The 19861-nt window shown below is 58.5% G+C and overlaps 2 protein-coding genes across 2 annotated transcripts; one reads left to right on the forward strand and one right to left on the reverse strand.

Annotated features, from left to right (window-relative positions):
- Nucleotides 1-793: 793 nt before the first annotated feature.
- Nucleotides 794-3472, forward strand: ANKRD63 (ankyrin repeat domain 63). Its single transcript, XM_045901916.2, has one exon. The coding sequence runs from the start codon at nucleotides 1060-1062 to the stop codon at nucleotides 2206-2208; it is 1149 nt and encodes a 382-aa protein (XP_045757872.1). The 5' UTR covers nucleotides 794-1059; the 3' UTR covers nucleotides 2209-3472.
- Nucleotides 3473-6374: 2902 nt separating this feature from the next.
- On the reverse strand, nucleotides 6375-18988 carry PAK6 (p21 (RAC1) activated kinase 6). The gene is made up of 8 exons (XM_045901917.2): nucleotides 18647-18988; nucleotides 17222-17875; nucleotides 10838-11335; nucleotides 10600-10733; nucleotides 10119-10245; nucleotides 9877-10002; nucleotides 9248-9382; nucleotides 6375-7877 (listed from the first exon to the last, which is right to left on the reverse strand). The coding sequence occupies exons 1-8, from the start codon at nucleotides 18896-18898 to the stop codon at nucleotides 7710-7712; spliced, it is 2094 nt and encodes a 697-aa protein (XP_045757873.1). The 5' UTR covers nucleotides 18899-18988; the 3' UTR covers nucleotides 6375-7709.
- Between the last annotated feature and the right edge of the window lie 873 nt (nucleotides 18989-19861).

Here is a 19861-nt window from a genome sequence, read left to right on the forward strand (position 1 = left end):
CCCCCCCCAGCCCCCGCCAATTACTCCCCGTTCGCCTTTCGCCGCCGCCTCCCAGCTCGCTTATGGTCCAGTTCTGCCCTCGTGGGGTCCCGTTTCCTTCCAGCTGGACCGCTGGGGGCAGGCCTCCGTCTTCTCCGACGGGCCCGGGGTCCTAAGTTTCTAAGGAGCCGAGGGCACCGACTCCGGTAGGGGCGGAGGGCGGGGAGACGAGAAGAGACGACTGTGACTTTGGGATTGGCCTGGCCTGGTGCATGTGGCCCCCCAGCGAGCAGCCGCCGCCCCCGCCCCCCCACCGCCGCGGCAGCCCCAGGGGAGCGCGGAGGAGGAGCCGCTCCCCGACTTCGTGGCCCACGAAGGGGTGGGGGTCAGGGGCGGCCTCTCCCGCCGGGCGCATTCCTGCCCTGACGGCTCAGCCCGCTTCCAGGGCAGCCATTGCCATGGAGACCCCCGAGGCTATAAAGCCAGATACGCAGGCGGGCGGCGGCTCCCGCGCCGCTGAGCCCCCCAAGTAAGGAGCAGGCGCCCCGGTGTGGCCCGGCCCCCGCGAGCGGGGAGGAGGCGGAGGAGCGGCGCCAGCAGCTTGAGGAGCGGCGCGCCCCGCCAGGGCTGGAGGCAGGCGCGCTCGGCGGGCGCCACCGTCTCATCAGGGGAGCGGGGGCTGCCCCGGGTGCGGGTGAGTGGCGCGGCACCAAGCCACAAGGGACGGAGGGGCACCGGACACGCGGGGAAACAGCGGGACAGACAGGAGGGGGCCGAGCTTTTGCTCCCGTAGTCTCGTGGCGGGCCAGGCGCGGAGCCCAGAGTAGCGAGCAATCTACACCTCCAGGCGGGAAGCCCAGGGAAGGAGCTGCGAGACACCAGGCGTGCGGCCCAGGAGCCGCGGGGAAACGGGAGCCGCTGGGGCACAAGAGTGGGAACGTCAGGACCCTCGGCTGCAGCCGCCCACGCGCGGAGGGAGCCACACCAGAGCACCAGCGGGGCCCAGAGCCCGGCGGGGCGCGGGAACAGGGGCGCCCCCGTGCGGAGCTGCTGGGCCGCCTGGGAGCGGCGGCCAGGGCCATGCTCAAGCCCAAGGACCTGTGCCCCCGAGCGGGTACGCGCACCTTTCTGGAGGCCATGCAGGCGGGTAAAGTGCACCTGGCCCGCTTTGTACTGGATGCGCTGGACCGCAGCATCATCGACTGCCGCGCGGAGCAGGGCCGCACGCCGCTCATGGTGGCGGTGGGGCTGCCGGACCCCGCGCTGCGCGCGCGCTTCGTGCGGCTCCTGCTGGAGCAGGGTGCGGCCGTGAACCTGCGGGACGAGCGCGGCCGCACGGCACTCAGCCTGGCGTGCGAGCGCGGCCACCTGGACGCGGTGCAGCTGTTGGTGCAGTTCAGCGGCGACCCCGAGGCGGCCGACTCGGCGGGCAACAGCCCAGTGATGTGGGCGGCGGCGTGCGGCCATGGGGCGGTGCTCGAGTTCCTGGTGCGCTCTTTCCGCCGCCTCGGCCTGCGCCTCGACCGCACCAACCGAGCGGGTCTCACGGCGCTGCAGCTGGCAGCCGCCCGCGGCCACGGGACCTGCGTGCAAGCCCTCACCGGGCCCTGGGGCCGCGCGGCCGCCGCCGCCGCGGCCCGGGGCTCCAACTCCGACAGCCCCCCTGGCCGTCCGGCTCCCGCGCCCAGCCCGGAGCGCCGACGACCCAGCCCCCGCCGCTTACCTCGGCCTCTCCTGGCGCGCTTTGCGCGAGCGGCCGGCGGCCACGGTCACGGCGGCGAAGCTGGGTCAGGGGGCAAGGCCTCGGGCCGGCACCGAGCACAGGGCAGCGAGAGGCCCGAGCTGGGCCGAAGCATGAGCCTGGCGCTGGGTGCTGTAACCGAGGAGGAAGCGGCTCGGCTGCGGGCGGGAGCCCTGATGGCTCTACCACACTCGCCCCAGTCTTCAGGGACCGGGCGGTGGCGTTCGCAGGAGGTGCTGGAGGGAGCGCCTCCGACCTTAGTGCAAGCCCCCATTGGCCTTAGCCCCCACCCGGAGGGCGGCCCCGGCTCTGGCCGTTTGGGTTTGCGTCGACGCTCCACCGCTCCAGACATCCCCAGCCTGGTCGGGGAGGCATCAGGGCCCGAGAGCGGCGCGGAGTTAGAGGCCAACGCTCTGCACCCCTCGGTGCCTGGGCCTCAACCTTGGCAGGAGGGCACGGAGGCCGTGGTGCTGCACGCTCAGCGGTAAATAGCGTCGAGGTTGAGCCCTGCGTCCCCTCCTCTTATGTCTCTCCTCCACTGGGATTTCTTTTTTCCAGGTCCCTCACTTTCCCGGCAGTTTCCTGGCCTGTGATCCCAGAACCTGTCCCCACTGCCCAGGCCAGACCCCTACCAATCCTCTTCTGAAAAGAACCCCTATTTTATTTCTTCTTTTTTTGTGCTTGTTGGTATTTCCTGCCTAGGTCTCCCACTGTCCCTATAGCCTACCTTTCCTGTCCTGGAGGGGAGGAGTAGAAGAATGGTTCTATAGGCTATAGCCTTTCAGCCAGGAAGATGGACCCCCTACTCTGAGCCCTAAGGCTCAGTTCTGAGTCTTGCCGACTCCTGCTGGGTCACCTCCTCCTTACCAGTTTCCCATACCTTGGCAGCCAGACAGCAGAAGAGTTGACTTGTAGAAAAAAGACCTAGGCTCCCCCCTCTGCCTAGTGATGTGGCCAGCAATGTTCCACGCCACCGAAGTCTCCCTTCTTGTTAAGTGTTGGAGAAGGAGAGCAAGGAGACCAGCCTTTGAGCCCTTCCGGACAGGAGGGCTGATTAGGAAGGAATCTGGAGGTTAAGTTTTTCTGGGGAGAAACTCCTGCCTCAAGAAGATGAGAGCATATTTAGGGGGGGGGGCAGAGGCCCTGGTACTGAAGGCTACTTGTCCCCTGAAATAGCTTCTGGGTAATTTCAGCTCCGCAGACCCAGTTTTCAACTTCACTGATGATGTGGGGTCATTGCTCTACAGCAACGCCTACTGAGCCCAGCTCCCAGCACCTGAGCCCAGCTTCAGCTCAGCTGCATTTGTTTTATCTTTGAGGTCTCGCCCCTCAGGGCCCAGCCTTATTTCCTCTCACTCTTAGAGCCTGAAATGGAAAGGACTGGCACTTCCCCGCCCCCACCACCTCCCAGCTCCCCCGTCCCCCACGTGGGTGCTCCGGCAGGGTGGAATGGTTGCGAAGGCTTGGTTTAATTGTATTTCTTCCAATCCTCAAAGAATTCGTGTTTTGAGTCTTTGTATATGAAGCAGAAAGCAGCGGGTCTGATCCGAGGCTTAAGAACCTGACAATGTCTCTTTAAATAGAAGCTCTGCGAGGGGGATAATTGACTGAAGTGTTTGCCACGTTAAACGGCGGCGCGCGGGAGTCGGGAAGCCCACACGAGCCGCAGGTCCGGGTTTAAATTACATCAAACTCCTGCGAGAGCTGGAAGGGGGCTGTTAAAGGGCTCCTGCTTCTCGCGGGCCGTTAATGGAGGGCAGGGCAGATGATGGATGCTGGAGGTCGAGACCAAGGACCCCTGCCTCTGCCCTGGCGCGTGGGACACAGGTCCGGCCCAGCTTCATTACTGGGCAGATTAGTGAATCAGAGGCAACCGCGGGGAGGTGGTTAAATGCCCTTTCCCGGCCTGGTCCTTCCTCTTCCCCTCCCTCCCTGCCCTCCTCTTTGTGCGGACCTAAGAAGTGTGCGTGCGTGTGTGTCGGGGGTGGGTGGGGGGGGAGCGAGTTCTAGCGGGTCTGGCGATCGCGTGCCCCAGGACCCTGCGGAAGCGCTAGCACAGGTATCTGCGTCCAACCCGCGGGATCGTTGGCGCTTGGGGGGCTCTTTATGAACCCCCAAGGTTGAGCGTGCGGCGCCTCACCCGTCTGAGGTGGGGTCTTTTCAAGACGTCGATCTATATGCCTTTGCAGAACGTAAGGTTTCTCACCAGTAACTCTAAGGGAACTTCCCAGAGCGAGAATGATCTGTGCTGAGAAACTGGTTCTGGAGGTGAGCGGGCCTGGTGTAGGTGTCAGACACCTCCCCAATCCTTCCACCCCTCTACGGTCGGCAAGGCCGCGCCCTCTCCCCCCCCCCCGCCCCCCCGGCACTGGACGTGATCTCTGGTGCCCCCTGGTGGCAGCGCTGAGCTTTCCTCGCGGTGCCCTGGCTCGGAGTTTTAGACTTTTTGGTTTTACTTGGGATCACCGCAATGTACTTCTCCGTGTGCATTTACCCATGGAATCCTCTTCCTCTTGTCGTATGTTAAATCCGGATACTTGAAGTCATTTCCCAGCAGTGAAGTGAGGAATAATAAGCAAAAAACAAAACAAAACAAAACAAAAGTCGGATTTGGAGTAGCAGGAGACGAGACCCTTCTTCACTAAGGACCCCAAGATCTTCCAAGTTAAGGCTCCCATGTCCAGAGAGCTCCTGCTCTGTTCTGAAAAACAGGAGTCTCCAACTCCTTGTTTATAATTTCTGAAGCTGCACTGTTTTCTTCTGATGAGATTTGTTTTCTTTGGGGGGGGTTTGCCCTCCCCGTACTCCTTTCTCCCCACACACCTGCCTCTCCTCAGTCCCACTGTCTGGGTGGTGGAACAATACAGAAGCACCTGAAAAGCCAGAGGGAGAGGATCTGGGGTGGGATGGGGGATAATTGGACATCCCACGTACAAACTTTTTTTCTGACCCCTGCTTGCTCACTTATTCCCTTTCTGTGTTTAATTTTCACAGAATTTTTTAATGGCGTAAGGATACAAGTATTTGGCTTCTTCAGAACACCATAAGGTCTGGGTTGAACAGTAGGCAGAAGGTGCTGTCATCTTTCAAATGTCGCTGACCTGTGGCTTTCTGGTTCATTTTCACCCCGGGGCCCTCCTTATTGAGTAAACAGCTGTGAGGGCTCCTCTCCACCGAGTTGCCAAGGGCTTGGTGGTTGAAAGCAATGTTTCTTAAACCACAACAGATCTTTCCTGTCTGCACTGAATTGTGTTTGACTGACTTGCCATTCTTGCAGATTTCTTACCGGGCCCAGCTTTGTGCAGAATTTCTCTGTATGTCACCATATTTCGCCCTCCTGCACTTCCTTGTCATTGTCAGCCCCAGGGCTTTGAGGCTGGGGTCCTCTCGAGCTCACTCCACTTTAGAAGAGACTTTTCTAAACAGTTTTCTTTTCCAACTCTTGTTGCTTTCATCGTTGTGAAGAATCACCCAGGCCACTGGATCTCGGTACCCTAACATCAAGCTCAGAACTAGTCTGTGTGGGAGGCTAAATGATGTACACACACGCTTTTGGAATGACACTGTGTGGTGGAAGGACTATTAGAACTCAGAAGAATAGTTAATAAATCCAGTATTATTCAGTTGCAAGACCTGGCCTCTCTTTGCCTTACCAGCGGCTCCTGATTCTGGGCTCCCTTTGGAGCTGCAGAAGGGTGTGCTTGCTTCCCGCAAAGCGTCCACCTTCCATCAGCCTCCATCCCTGCCTGTCCCACTGGGCACTGTGGCTGCGTCCTGAAGGCAGGACTCGGGGACTGCTTCGGACTGAGTTGGTGGGACTAGGACCCTCCGCCTAGGGCAGCTGTCTGGGTGGGACTGCTGCGGGGAGCAGGAGAAGGTCTGCACGACTCCTGGATGCTGGTTGAGAGGTTTCCGTGAGCCCTGGGCTGGGGGGCAGGATGAGCTCTCGGGAAGGCAGTGCTGGAATCAGAGTCAGAGCTAGAAGTTGAAAGAGAATTCCATCCACCTCCCCTCCCCACAGGACTAGGACCAAGGTCTCTTGCTTTCCAGCCACTGCACTGCTCCTTCATAACCCCTCAGTTCTGAGAACCGAAACAGAGACTGCTTTCTCCCTGGAAGCAGCCTCCGGCCACTTCCTATGGACAGCATGGGGAGGGCGCCTCTGACTTGCCTTGGAGTGAGAAGCAAAAGGGATACGAGAGACACTGATGCAGAAAGTGGTCATCAGCCCCGGTGGCTGCCACCAGAGCCCCTGTGTGCCAGCAAGCACAGCACATGGCCCGGGCTTTCCTGGCTGGGTTCTGCTCCCCTGGGAAGGAGAGCTCTGTCTCTTTCTCAGCTCTTTCAGCCCCGAGGGCCTTTCACTTCCTGTTTCTCTCCTTATCTGCCCTCACGGGCCCACATGCCACCAGGGAGCTGGGTTTTCGGTGGACTTGAGTGACTGCTGGGGAGCTCATGTTCAGGGGGAGGGCACACCAGACACCCACTGCAGGGTGTCGGGCTTGAAGACAGCCTGGCTCCATTCTCAGAGACAAGAGCCCAGAGGTTTTGAACACTTAGTTTAATTTAAAACAGGCACAAGTGCAAACAATTCACAAAAGTTTCTAGGGAAGATGCTTTTGTTTTTAAAACTCTGACCCTTAAAAAAGTCCTTGCAATTTATTTTTGGCCCCAAAGCAGGCCACTAGGGAGCAGAGGAATCTAAAAATATTATCTAGATAGGGTCCTGACACCTGGAGTTCTTCCCTGGATTCCCTGACTCACAACATCCCTGAAGGTGAGGAGAAAAGGGGGACAAGGAGACAGGTGTCTGGAGAGGCAGCTAGGGCCGACAGGTTTGCACAAAGGGGGTGCCCATTTTCTTGACAGGATGGGACCCCAGGAGATGGTTCACCTTCCCCCAAGACCAAAATTTTGAAAGAACGGGTCCTTGATGACCTGGTTATTGAGATGAAGCTCACAGGTAAAACAAAGTCTGTTCCCTCACCATTCCTGTCTCTGGCTCTGAGACTCCACAATATAGGCGAAACTCAGAAATCTGCCAAACCCCTAGGATGCACTAGACTCAACGCAGATCTCTTTGCTGGTCAGGTAGAGACAAGAGCCTTGGGAGGTGGGAAGCCAGGCCAAGAAAGCAGGTCCCTTCAGAGTAGAACTTAGTGGCAGAAAGGATGGAGAAGCCTTATTGCTGGCTGTGGGTGACCTGAAGGGAGCCAGGCTGTCGGAGTGACCGTCTGCCACTTACACACACACACGCGCGCACGCACACACACACACACGCACACACGATGTTCTCTCCATCCTGTAAAGTGAGACCACGTTTACCACTAACTCCATTCTTTCTCTTTCTCCCAGAAAAAACGCTCCTCCTCCTTCCCTGGCCTGCGAGCAGGCTGTTCACACTTCAGGGGAGGCTGTGCAGGGAGAGTGATGTCAGTGCAGGTGGGTTGGGAAGCAGGTGCAGGTCGGACTGTACCTTCGGGAAGTCAGACACGAGGGAGGAAGACAGCTTCAGGCAGTAGAAACCTTCCCTGTGGCCCTCTTGAGACCCCAGGGTTTAGAGCTGGAGCTGAGAACAGCAAGTATCCTGGTGAAGACAGGCAGTCTGCCCTCTTGGGTGGCCTGGGATGCTACTGCACAACTACCTTTAAAAAACACCAGCTTTTTCTGCTGGGTTGGCCACAGTGGCCAGGAGTGCTGGTCTCCACGTTTCTTAGAAATATCCCTGTGCAAATAACGAAGGGTCATCCTGTAGAAGGGGTCTCCATCATCCCAAAGGCAACTGGGGACTCTCTTGGGAGGGAGAGAGACCAAGGGGCAGGTCCGGCCTGGCCCAGTGGGCTGAAGGGCAGGAGGGTGTGGGTGGGGTTTCACATTCAATCTTTGGAGAGAATACTGAGAGAACGAGGCAGGCAGGCCCTGCCGGCAGGCTGGCTGCCCAGTGTCCCCCGCCTGTGGGCAGAGGTGGCAGGTGCGCTCTGGGGTGGGCTCAGCAGGTGGAGGTCTGCTTGCGGTAGAGCTGGATCAGGGGCACCAGGCACTCGGGCAGCCCCGTCTGCAGCAGGAAAGGGTGGTCCAGGAGCTCCTGAGCCGTGGCTCTCTCCTGGGGGTCCCGCACCAGCATCCGTTCCAGGAAATCTTGAAGCACTGGGGAGACCTGTGGAGACAGGGCAGCACTGAGTGGAAGCCACTGCAAGCAGTCACTTTGGGGTGACTCGTCTGCCTGGCCCCACCATCTTTTGAAGGTCTTGAATTCTCTTGTTTCTTACTTCCTGGCAGCTCCCAGGCTCAGGACTCTTCAGATTATCAGGTAAGTAAAGAAACTTGGCATCAGTCCAGGAGAAGTGGCTAGCTCACCTCTAGGGGCTGCTGCTGGGGAGCCCGGCTGCAAATACACAGCCCATTCCCCACCCTGCTGCTGGAGGCTCTCAGCCTTCAGGCTCTGTGGCTCTGTGGAAGGGGCATGGGATTGGTATTAGTGATCCAGTCCTAGGTCTATCCCTGATCTTCGACAAGTTGCAATTTTCTCTAGACCTCAGTTTTCTTATCTGCCCAGTGGGCTAATGATAAAATGTGCTTGCCCTGTCTTCAGTGAAGATCAAAAAAGAGGCCAGGGATGAAGTGTCTTGAAAAATAGAAAAGAGCAAAGTGAAACCTGACAAGGAATATTTCTTTAATGCTCTAAGCCTTGGAGTTTAAGTCAAGGGCTTGTCTTGGTTCATTTTGAGCCAGTATCTTGGGATAAGGCTAAGTCTTGGGCTGTTGCAGAAGGCTACCTCCTCTGGGGAATTAGCCAATTGGAAATCTCCCCTGTGTGTTAGTCCTGGGGCTGGCAGTGCAGGCTCCAAGGACCAGTTGTCTGGGAAGGTGCTTCCTGACTGTCCTATCCAGCTGTGTTGGGGCCCCAGAAGTATTTTATCATTTAGGGACTGCGTTTCAACCCTCTGGGACATTTCTCGCTCTGGCCACCAGATGGCAGTGCCATTTGCCACCCTGTGCTGAGCTGGCCACCAGCAGGGGCTGTCCACTGGTAAGACCTGTGGGTTTGGGTGGATTTGGCAGAAAAGGGTTAAATGTGCACGCGCGCGCGCGCGCACACACACACACACACACACACTGGTTTTAAGGGAAAACCTGTGGCTCAGATGTGGTCAGGATGTGCACTGATGGAGGACAAGCCAATTTGCTGAGCTAGACTGGAACACCGTGCCATGGTACGGCTCCCCTGACAGAGGGAGTGGAGGGGCTCCTGCTCAGTTAGTTTCTCTAGATTCCTCCCCAGGACATCAGGGTTTCCTGGCAGCCTTACTTTCCCTTCTCTCAGGCTCCTGTCAATTGCCTGCCGGTGGAAACTTGTCTGAGTGCCCACAGGGGTTTGCGGCAGGTTTTGTGTGGAGAAGGCGGAGCCTTTTCTGGGAGCCTCTGGCTTCTGTGGAAGGGAGATTGTGGGTCTGGAAGCCCAGGCTCTGGTCCCCTCAGCCTCAGGAAGAATGTGGTCATCAGGGTCCACCCTGAGCACTGACTGACCTTGTGAGAGTTTTTCAGCCTGGGTGGGGGGCTGTCCCGGAGCCTCTTCATGGCCTGCACTGGGGAGTCACTGAAGTAGGGTGGCTCCCCGTCCACCATCTCAATCACCATGATGCCCAGGGACCAGATATCCACCTGTAGGAAGAGAATGTCCTTGACGCCACTGGCCAGAGTAGGGCCCCTTGGTAGCAGGGTGTTGCAGGGGGACAGGAGCAGCTAGTCCCAGCTGTCATTGGTGAGTTGGCCTCCTTCCTGGCCACCTGCCCTGTGGCCAGTTACTTCCTGCAGGAGTGCCCACTGACTGTAGGGACAGAGCTGTCAGCCATTCTCGGAGAATAGCCATCAGATGTGGGGAAGCCTGGCCATACCCCACCCTGCCCACAAGCTGCATGAGGAGCATTTCGGGGAAGAGTTTGTGGCAGCAAAGCCACAAGCAAGGGCAGACCCATCCAAGAGCGGGTAGGAGCAGGCGGTGGGGGGGCGCAATGGGAAGTGGGGTAGGGTATTGACTATGTGGGAATCCGAAAACCAGGTCTATTTGGGGAAGGGGTGTCTCTACAGGGGCCACATGAGCTGTTTGTTCCCAACAGGAACTTCTGGGAGGACGGGGGCATGGAAGGACCGGTTACCTCAGTCGCATACAGAGACCTAGAGATCACTTCGGGAGCCATCCAGTAGGGGGTTCCTACCAGGGACTTCCTCTTAGGGACATCTTTGCTGATCTGAGCACAGAATCCGAAGTCCGAGAGTTTCACCTGTGGTTGAGATGGGGGTGGGGGGGACAGGGAGTGGTGAACTAGGGCAGGAGCTGAGCTGGGAGCACAGACACAGGGGGAGGGGCACAGGTGCGCCAGGCTGGGGAGGGCCCTACCCTGCCATCGAGGGTCAGGAGGATGGAGTCACTCTTGATGTCCCGGTGGATGACACCCTGGGCATGCAGGTAAGCCAGGGCCTGCAGCACGGCCTCGCACACAGTGGCGATCTGCTCCTCGTTCAGCCTGGACAGGGAAGGCCAGGCCGCAGACAGAAGAAAACGTGAGCTTTGGCAGGACTGCAGGGCAGCCGGGCTAGGCAGATTAGGTGCCCCTGGGACTGGGCCCCACAGCTCCTGGGCAATACGTGTGGGGGTCCAGTCACGCCAGAGCCTTGGTGGAAATGGGCCTGGACCTAGGCTGGAGACCCCACCCCACTGCCCTGAACCCTCCTGGGTCTGTTAACCCAAATGGACAGGGGGTGGCTCACAGTGATGTGACAGGCACCCCAAGTTTTCCTGGCCTGAGACTGCCCAGTCCCCCTGCCGGGACAATGGTGGGGGCAGCCAGCTCTCAGAGCCCAGGCCCCCAGTTGCCCACCTGACTTGGGAGACGATGTCCGTGAGGGCCCCGCCCTGCAGGAACTCCATAAGCACCCACAGCTCCTCGCCCACCAGGTAGCTCTTGTACATCTCCACCACGTTGAGGTGCTGGTAGTCTCGCATGATCACCACCTGGGGGGCAGACGGGGGTGCCTGAGTGCCAGGCCCAGTCCCCACGGCCCTGCTCCCAGATGTTCATCCTAAGCGCCCCACCACGTCCCACCCTCTCTTCCCACCTCATTAAAGAGCAGCTCCCTGCGCTGCTGCTTCCTGAGGTCCATCATCTTGACGGCCACCTGGCGGCCTGAGTGCTTCTCCCGGGCCAGACAGACGATGCCCGTGGAGCCCTCGCCGATCTTCACGTAGCTGTCCAGCAGCATCCGGGGGTCACCCTGGTCCACCACCATCCTGAGTGCAGCCTTGAATTGCTCATGTGTCACAACACCTGTGTCCTCGCCAGCCAGGGCGCCCTTGGCCACCGCGGAGTCCTGGGGCAGGTACAGGTTGCTGGTGCTGATCTGGGTTTGCCTGGTGCGTGGGGAGCCCGCGGGGGAGGACCGGCCTGGGGGTGGGCCGGCAGCGGGCGCTGTGCGGAGGGACCTCTGGGGGCTGCTGGTATCCGAGGTGGTCAGAGGGCTGAAGGTCCCCATGGGCTGGTCCGAGGGCAAGGACTGGGCCTTGGCCACCAGGCTTGGTGGGGGGTCTTTCTGCGGTGGTCGGAAAGAGGAGTTAGGCTGCAGGGAGGGAAAGAGAAACAGAAGCGGCTTTGGCTGTGGCAGCGTTTACAGCGACCTTCCCAGCAGCAGGGGGTGACCTCTGGACAGGGGCAGGTCTGACAGGGCATCGGACCAGATAGGGGAGGTGCTGTGGGCAAGGACTGTCAAATGGAGCCGAAGCCAAAGTTCCTGCTCGGGAACCCAGCCCCCAGCGTTTTCCCAGGTGAGCAGTCCGAACAGCAGCTCTTTACATCTGCTCTGCCGCTCCTGGAAAGCTGAAGAAAGCAGAGTCCCTGGGGTGTCCTCTGCTGGGTATTTCTTCCTGGGTAATTGACAGCCAGACCCCCGGGAGGCCACTGAGAGGCCGTCTTCCCTCTGTACTGCCGGGCTTTGGTCGGGGAATCTGGGTCAGAGGCATTCTTCATTCCCGGGGCACTCCCACCCAAGGGCCCACGTGGGCAGAAGAGGCCCCGGGCAGTGGGGTGGCGGGGGTGGACAGCGGGGCAGCTGGGACTGCTTCCCAGCACAGGGCTTGGGTTAGGCTGGACCTATCCTCCTATCTGATAGCCCCACTCGTGCCTGACAGCAGGGAGTCTGTGTGTCTATGCTGTGAGAGTATGTTCCCAGCAGAGGACCAGAGACCGTGTTACCCTCTGGGGGGTTTGCAGGTATGTCTCCTGGGCTAGGGATCTGGTGCCAGAGAGATCTGGAATTAGGAGGGTAGGTCCAGCCTAACTGAAGCCCTGGGGCCAGGGGTAGGGAGGTTTCCTAGGGGCTCCCCTCAGTAGCCTCTGTACTTGCTCCCGAGCATGACTCCTGGCTGATGACCCCCACACGGAAGGGAAGGTGGGGAGGGGAGCTATCTTTATGGCCTCTGGTGGAGAAGAAAGGAAGGTGAAACTGAGTGGCAGACTGGGCCTCAGTGAGCCCAAGGCCCAGCCCTGAAGCCTCTGAGGCTCCTTGCCTTTCAGGGCCCAAGCCCTCCTGCCAGCCTGGCAGGAAAGGGTCCCCTCCTTGGGTTCTCTCCAAGAGCTGGCGATGTGCAACATGACTCTTCCCAGGGATTATATGATTTTAAAAGGGGCACCTGGAAAGGGCCATAAGTAACCTAACGAGGGACACTTCAGGGGCTGCAGAGAACTTTCCAGAACATCTCGGAACCCATCATATGGCAGTTGTCTAGTTGCCCAGTGGGTCCTGGTCCAGATCCCCAGAACTGCATTGACCTCCAAGAACTCTCCTCAAGTGCTCAGCTTGGGCTGAGGGACCCCAAGTCTGGTCCTTGGACCCTACCAGGCTCAGCAGAGGACACCCCAGGGACACCCCAGAGCCTTGTCAACCTCTTCAGCACCCTCTCCCCAGGCTTCAGGGTGCCCACCCCACCTTAGGCAGTGCCTGATCTTGCCTAGAGGGGAGCATGTATGTGAGTGCGCCTGCCAGCAGAGAGCCGAGCTGTGGCAGACTCTGCCACCCCCACCCTGCCTGCACACCCCAAAGTGTGCACCAGCTTCTGGCAGGCTATGCCTGGCTTGGGCTCAGCCTTCACAGTGAAGGAGCCAGGAGAGCCTCCTAGCACTGCCGGGATGACTCCATCCTGCCTGGTGAGCACATCTGGACAGTAAAGAGACCCGCCCACGTCTTCACCAGCACCTGCCCCTCACCCACGTTTCCCCACTCTGTGCAGTGGAGCAGGGGGACCTCTGGAGTGGGGGTCATGACCTAGATTCCAGTACTGCTCAGGCTCTGACCAGTGATGAAGCTCAGGCCGCTCACCCTCTCTGAGCCCGTCTCATCTATCAGTGCACGGTGATCTGGGGAGCTGGATAACATGCAGATTCCTGCTTCAGTAAGTCCCTAGAGCAGTGACTCTGCATTTTAATGAGGCCCCTGGGCTCTGATGCCAGAGAACCGTGGACCACACTGGGAGCAGCTTTGGACAAACGGGCTCTGTGATTCCATGGCCTCAGGGAGGCTGTGGGAGGACTGGGGACTGGGGGTACAGGGAGCATGGCCACTCCTGAGGCTGGGAGGCCATGTCCTGGGAGCAGAGGCTTCACAGGACAGCACCCTACACAGCTCACTTCCTCACGCGGTCACCGAGGCAGCCCCCAAGGCCCTGAGAAAAGGTTGCCTGCTGGCCTGCGAGGCGCAGCTCACAGAAAACATGCTCTCTGAGCATCTGGGTCAGGCTGGACAGAATTTGGGGACCTAGAAGCATCTAGAGCTGCTCTTGAGGTTGCTCTAATCAGCCCTTGACCTCTCTCCACCTGGATGTCGAAGGCAGGCTGTAAAATGATTCCCTTCACCTGCTGGCCTCTCGGCCCCCTACACAGGCTGTCTCTGCTCTCTGGTTGAGTTGGCTTGGGCGGCGGGGGTGGGGCAGGTGAGGACAGGCCACGCCGAGGGGCCAAGGAGGGGATTCACTTCTCCTCCGCTGTCGAGGCCCTGTGGGGATACTGCTACAGGTGGTTGCTGAACTCAGGGGCCAAGGGTGCGATGGGTGGGTGGGTGGGTGGATGCATGGAAGCGGCAAAGGGCAGGGATCCAGCCGAGAGCCCAGCTCCAGTGTGGCCTAGGACATGGGATGCGAGGTAGTCGGGCTGGGCCCCGTCTTCACCTCAGCAGGTTCTGGTCCCCAGCGTCCCTTTGTTGGCCTTGTTGCCGGTCTCCACAAGAAGGGAGCTTTTACTTAATGTCACCACAAGAAAAGGCCAGAGGAAATCTCTTAAGCCATGCCAAGAAAGAGAAAGGGGGACAAAAGATGGAATTAGTTGTTACGGGCTCTGGAGTTCCTTGTGTGACTGAGACGTCTTCGTGGGCGGGAAGCCACCGGAAGAGCCGGGCATGCAGTTACAATGATGCCTCATCTCCCCTTCCTGGGCCATGGCGACAGGGCCAGGCTCTCCAGCCGTGGGCTTGGGGGGCTGTAATCTAAGTGCCTCAGAGGCAAAGGCCATGTCCTAATATTTTAAAAATAATAAAGCCATTTATTGAGGGTGTACCACTCTAACAAGGGCCTTAAATGCATAATCTCATCTAATTCTCATGACCTTCGGGTTGTTTTATCATTCCACGGGTGCTATTATTATCTGTATTTGTCGATCAGGAAATGGGCTCAGAGAGGTTAAGTAACTTGCCCAGAGAAGGAGGAAGGCTGACTTCAGGCCTGGTCAGCCTGACCCCTCACCCCTAAGCTGTGGTCCTATTGGAGGTCCTTGGCATATAACAGAGTACGGGTACACAGTAGGTGTTTAACCAAGGTTTGCTGATTGTTGAGGTCTTCTGATTTAGCCTTTCTGCCTCTAAGTGGAACCACTTCTAAACGCCCCCAGTTCCGGTCTTACAGTGCGTTGGCCTCCCTGCCCCCAGTCAGGGCTCGAAGTCTTTTGCTGTTTAGCCAAAGTGAGTGACTACAGGCCAAGCTTCCTGGGGCTGAGTACAAAGCCCCAGAGTCGCACACTGTTTTGTAGCCTCTTCTGGCCCGCTGTGGCGGTTGGTGGCTTGACCTCCTAGGGCCCCAGTGCATGGACAGCTGCTGCAGTTGCTGCTGTGAGGGTCCTGACAGGCCCTGGGGCATGCCGAGGGGCAGAGGCGGACTGCTGCTTTGGTCTGGTGGGTTCCTGGGGCTGTGAGGAGTAGGAAGCTGGACACAGTGGTTCTCAGCTGGGGCTGATTTTATCCCCCCGAAGGACATTTGGCAATGTCTGGGGGGACTTCTGGTTGTCCCAGCTGAGAGGGGCTACCAGCATCTAGTGGGTAGAGGCCAGAGATGCTCTTAAATATCCTATAGTGCACAGGACAGCCCCTACGACCAAGGATTATTAGATCCAAATGTCAATAGGGCAGGGGTTGAGGAGCCCTGGCCCAGAGCAGCTCGGAGGAAGTCTCAGCCCTGCCTTTTAGAGGCCTGGCTTGGAAGTATTTCTCTAGAAACGTATGCCCCAGGTGCTGGGAAGAAAGCCACTGCCCTGGGTTTGGAACTGTGGTGTCTCCCAGCCCCAGACGACGACCCCCTGCTTCCACGACACACCCTGCTGCAGTGGTCTATGGTAGATCCTTGGTAACATGCAGGATGGGCAGGCCGACCGAGGCTGGCTGGACAGCCTGTTCCCCACTGTGGGGAGCTGTCAGGAGCTCAGAAACATGCAGGTCATGTTGACACGCCCTTTCTCCCCTGAAGCCCCGCCACAGGACTCCCAGGAGGCCAGCAAGCAATCAAGTTCCAGTTCTCACCTCCTGGGCAGTGTGCACTGGCCTGCTCCCACCTGCCTTTTCAAGGAAGTGTCTCTCTGGGAGCACAGCCTTCCAGAGACCTCCTAGCTCACAGACACACCATGCCACATCTCACTTGTTCGGCCCTCTACCCCCCACTCCACGGGGGAGCCCAGCCTGCATCCTTCATCCCAGCGAGTGTACAAAGCCCAGGACCTTCTCTGGGTGCCTTGGGCTGGCAGTGACTTAGAAAGGTTGAGGGTCCAGGCCACTCCCCAAACTCTGCACCCAAGTGCTGGCTGGAGCACGCTTATGTACTGCCACCACCAGGGAGACGCCAGGCTTGCTCTGAAAGCCTTCCGGGGGAGGGGAGCTCTGTCACTCGGGTCACTGTCACCAGTTGTTTCTTACGTCTGACTTCCCACCCTTGCGCTGCAGCGGGTAAGCTCACTTCTGCCCGCCCCTCACAAAGGAGCTAGAGATGCCATGATCAGAAAGCCTTGGGGAGTAAGAGGCACGAGCCCGGAGGGCCCCCTCACTGCTGCCTTCCTTGACTCAGTCTCCACACCTGGTCGTCGGTGTGGGGCTGGGAGACACCACCTGGGGCTCGTCCGACCCTCTCTGAGCCCACCTTCTCATCTGCCAAATGAGAAAGGATGGTGCTGTCACCATGGACAGGACATCATAGGGCATGGAAGAAGCAAGAACATTCTCCTCTGCCTGCCAAGAAATGCCCCTTCGCTGTTTCCTATTTCACAAGAAAAATCTGTGCATTCGAGGCATGCCAAAAGTTGGCTTTCCTGCTGCTCCCAGGCCTAGGCTAACTCAATCCTCCAGCTTTTCACATGGCACACAAACCGCAGAACAAATCATTACAGAAATGGTAAACCAAACAACCACTCAAGAAAAGGGGATGGGGGGCGCCTGGGGGGCTCAATCGGTTAAGCATCGGACTCTTGGTTTCGGCTCAGGTCATGATCTCGGGGTCGTGGGATCGAGCCCTGCATCGGGCTCTAAGCTCAGCTAGGAGTCTGCTAAAATTTCTCTCTCCCTCCGCCCCGCCCTGCACTTGCACTCTCTCTCTCAAATAAATAAATAAATCTTAAAAAAAAAAAAAAAAGGCGGGGTCAGGGTAGGAAGGGAAGAATCCTCCTCACTGGGGAGGGGGTTCACATGAACATCTCTGACTCCTGAGGGAGAAGCAGTCCAGGGAGCCTCTGCTCGACTTCGGGAGAGCACTGGGGCAAGCGAGGGGCGGAGGTGGAAAGAAGCTCTTAGAAGAGGGAGGCCGAGCCCCTGACCCTGCCCAGCGCTGGAACACCTATCTCTGCTGGGGCCCGGCTGGGGGCCGCTGGGCTCCGGGGGCAGGGGAAGGTCTGGGCTTATGGCTAAAGGTGATTGCCTCCCAGTTGTGGTCCACCTAGACACACCGCAGAGGGCAGGAATGTAAATTGGGGTGTACCGAAAGCCCCTCTGAGGCCCCCCAGAAAATGAGCTGGCCGGCAACCTCTGACTCACCCGTGCTAAGCCTCTGGAAGAGCAGAGCTCATCTGGTTCAGGGTAGAATCCTCAGCAGAGGCTCTCGATCATTCTGTTCCCTTACGCTCTCCCTAGCCTGACCCTGTAAGTGGGGAAGGCCAGGCTCCCTGCCCTGCTGAGAGTGGCCCAAAGGGTGGCCCCAGCCCCACCTACCTTGCTCTGGGAGGGAGGGCCCGGCTTGCTGCCACTTGCAGGGGCCGTGGCAGGAGTAGACAGGAACATGCTTCGGAACAGCCTGCGCTTGAGGCTGCTCTCCTGGGTCTTAGGGCTGGGGCTGCCCTCCCCGCCCGGCCTGCCTGTTGCCGAGCCCACCAGGCAGGACTGTGGCCGGGCCTCCTCGGAACCGTGCCTGGCAGCCTTGGTCCCGCGCCTACTGGAGGCTGCGGGGGGCGAGGCGCCGGGTAGGGAGCTCTGCAGGCAGGTGCCCAGCTGCAGGCAGCGCTGCGTGGCGCCCTGGAACTCCGTGGGGCCTAGCGACTGTGCCTTGGTGGCCAGCCCATTGGGGAGGACCCTTGGGCTCTGTGGCTCTGGCCACGGCATCTGCCTGCGGCCTGCTGGTGTGCCCCCGTTGCAGGTGAGGTAGAGGCCATGGGGGTCGGTGCGCTCAGACTGGGGGCTCTGCAGGTACATGTCCGGGTCCGTGGCCCAGTGCTCGTCCCCCAGCAGCCCCAGGGACTGTGCCCGCCGCCGGCTGGTGGGGCTGCGGCCACGCAGGGTGTTGGAGCTGATGACCGACAACTTCTGGATGTCGTTGAGCAGCCCTGAGATGTAGCCATCCATGGGCACCGAGCTGCCCCGCACCACGGTCTGTAGGGGAGGGAGAAGAGTGTGAGCGAGCAACCTGTTGTTCACCGCAGGGAGCCTCCACGGGGCTCATGGGGAGGCACCCCTAAGGACCTCGCTTGCTGTGTCATCTTAATTTTTCAGCCACTCACTGGGGCCCACAGCAGGTCAGGCCCACGCGGGGGGCAGAGATACAAGGAGAAAGCCTATTGTCATGGGGCTCGCAGTCCGGCAGGGCAGACAGGGGGTAAGCCCCTCAAATGGTATGGGCAGCTGAGCTTGGGGGCAGGGGGTGGGGTCATTCTCTAGCTCTATCTGTGGCCTTATGGGACATGTACAGAGCACCCCGAGGAGGTAGCAACCAGTGAAGGGTTCTCCTCCGCATATTCTGACAGGGCCCTGACTCCAACCCCTCTTGCCCTTCTTGACCCACACAACAAAATCCCCCTGGTCTGGGAGCCCCAGCCCCACGGGGGCTGCGGGTCCAAATATTGCATGGGACACACTTAATACGAAAAGATTACATGTTGTTACCTGAAATTCAGATTTTACTGGGCATCCTGTAATTTTATTCGCTAAATCTGGCAACCCTACCAGCCTGCAGAGAGGGGCTCCCCAGGCTCCTCCTCCCTGGAAATGGAGTCTTTACCCTGGGTGAGACTCATGAGTGGGCAATGAAAACAGCCAGCTGATTGATAGCTGGTAATGAGGTGCCTTTGTGGTCTTGCCAGGCACGGTCATCTGTGGAGTGGGAAGGACTAAACTCAGCCCGACCATCCTCGCCGCCCACCTTACCTTCATGGGCTGGAGCTGCACCCTCGTAATGCGAGAAGGGTCCACCACGGGCTTGGGTCGCCGCAGTGTGTCCAGGATGTTCTGCCATTGTGGTGGGAGGCCCACAAACTTGCCTTCTTTGGGGTCGAAGGAGGTGTGGACACGGTGCTGGAAGTTCTGTGGGGCCGAGATCTCAGGGCGTTTCTTCTTTTTCTTTCGGAACATGGTGCCTGCATGGGGAGAGTTGGGCTGAGCTCCAGTGAGGGGCTTCATGGGCACCTGGCCCCGGGAAGCATAGGCGGCTGCAGTGGGTGCTGCCCCCCTGCCCCATTCAGGGCTCCCTTCCCCCAGCCCAGGGCTTCCCCTCACCTCTCATCCCTACTTCCTCAGGGATATGGCTAGCTCCCAGCAAAGCAGTCCCAGAAACAATAAAAGTGCCAGAAATAAGCCAACACAGACTATAAACAAGGAAAAGAGGTGTCTGTCTTCTTGTCTGTGCCAAATCTCCTGCCGAGCAGGCAGACTCTGGGGGTGTGTTTTTATAAGATCCAAAGCCCATTACAAATATCATTCTGCTGTTAAATAATTGAAAAAGGGGAAAGAGGGAAGAAAGCAGGCAAATTCATTTTATGAAGCAAGTATGACTTTGATTCTTAAACCAGGTAAGAATAGTACAAGAAAAAGAAAATTTGAACCAATCTCACTTATGAACAAAAGTGAAGATCCTAAACAAAACTAATAAATTGAATCCAACAGCATGTTACAGTTTTTTTGTTTAACTCAGGTTCGTCCCAGGATGGTTCAACGACAGAAAACCTATTTATGTGATAAGCCACATTCATAAAAAGCCGACATGTTATCCGGTCTGGGACCACATATCATAGGACCAGGAACCCCCAAAAGGGCCCTCTTGGTCACCAAGTGCTTGGCTAGTTCCAGAAGGGTCCTGAGTCAAGGGCACATCTGGCGTGGGGGAGGGCAGCTGTCTAGGGTTAAGTCTCCCCACTTTGGGCCCTTTTCCCTTGAGTCTCAGAACTCTGTGCAAAACATCACTTGCAGCCAAACCTCTAGCCCTTGCTAATCTGGGCTTTGCCTAAGGCCCTGTGAGCAACGTCAACAACTACTAGTGGCAGGGGTGTGCAGATTTGAGATGGGGAGACTGGAAACCCAGGGTAAAGTGAGGAATCCAGCTTGCCTTCAGGGAGTCCCGGGCCAGGACCTCATGTGGAAGGAAGA

This window comes from Mirounga angustirostris, unplaced genomic scaffold (assembly GCF_029215605.1).
Source record: "Mirounga angustirostris isolate CCGP_5_RB_7025 unplaced genomic scaffold, mMirAng1.0.hap1 SCAF_9, whole genome shotgun sequence".
Lineage (NCBI taxonomy): Eukaryota > Metazoa > Chordata > Mammalia > Carnivora > Phocidae > Mirounga > Mirounga angustirostris.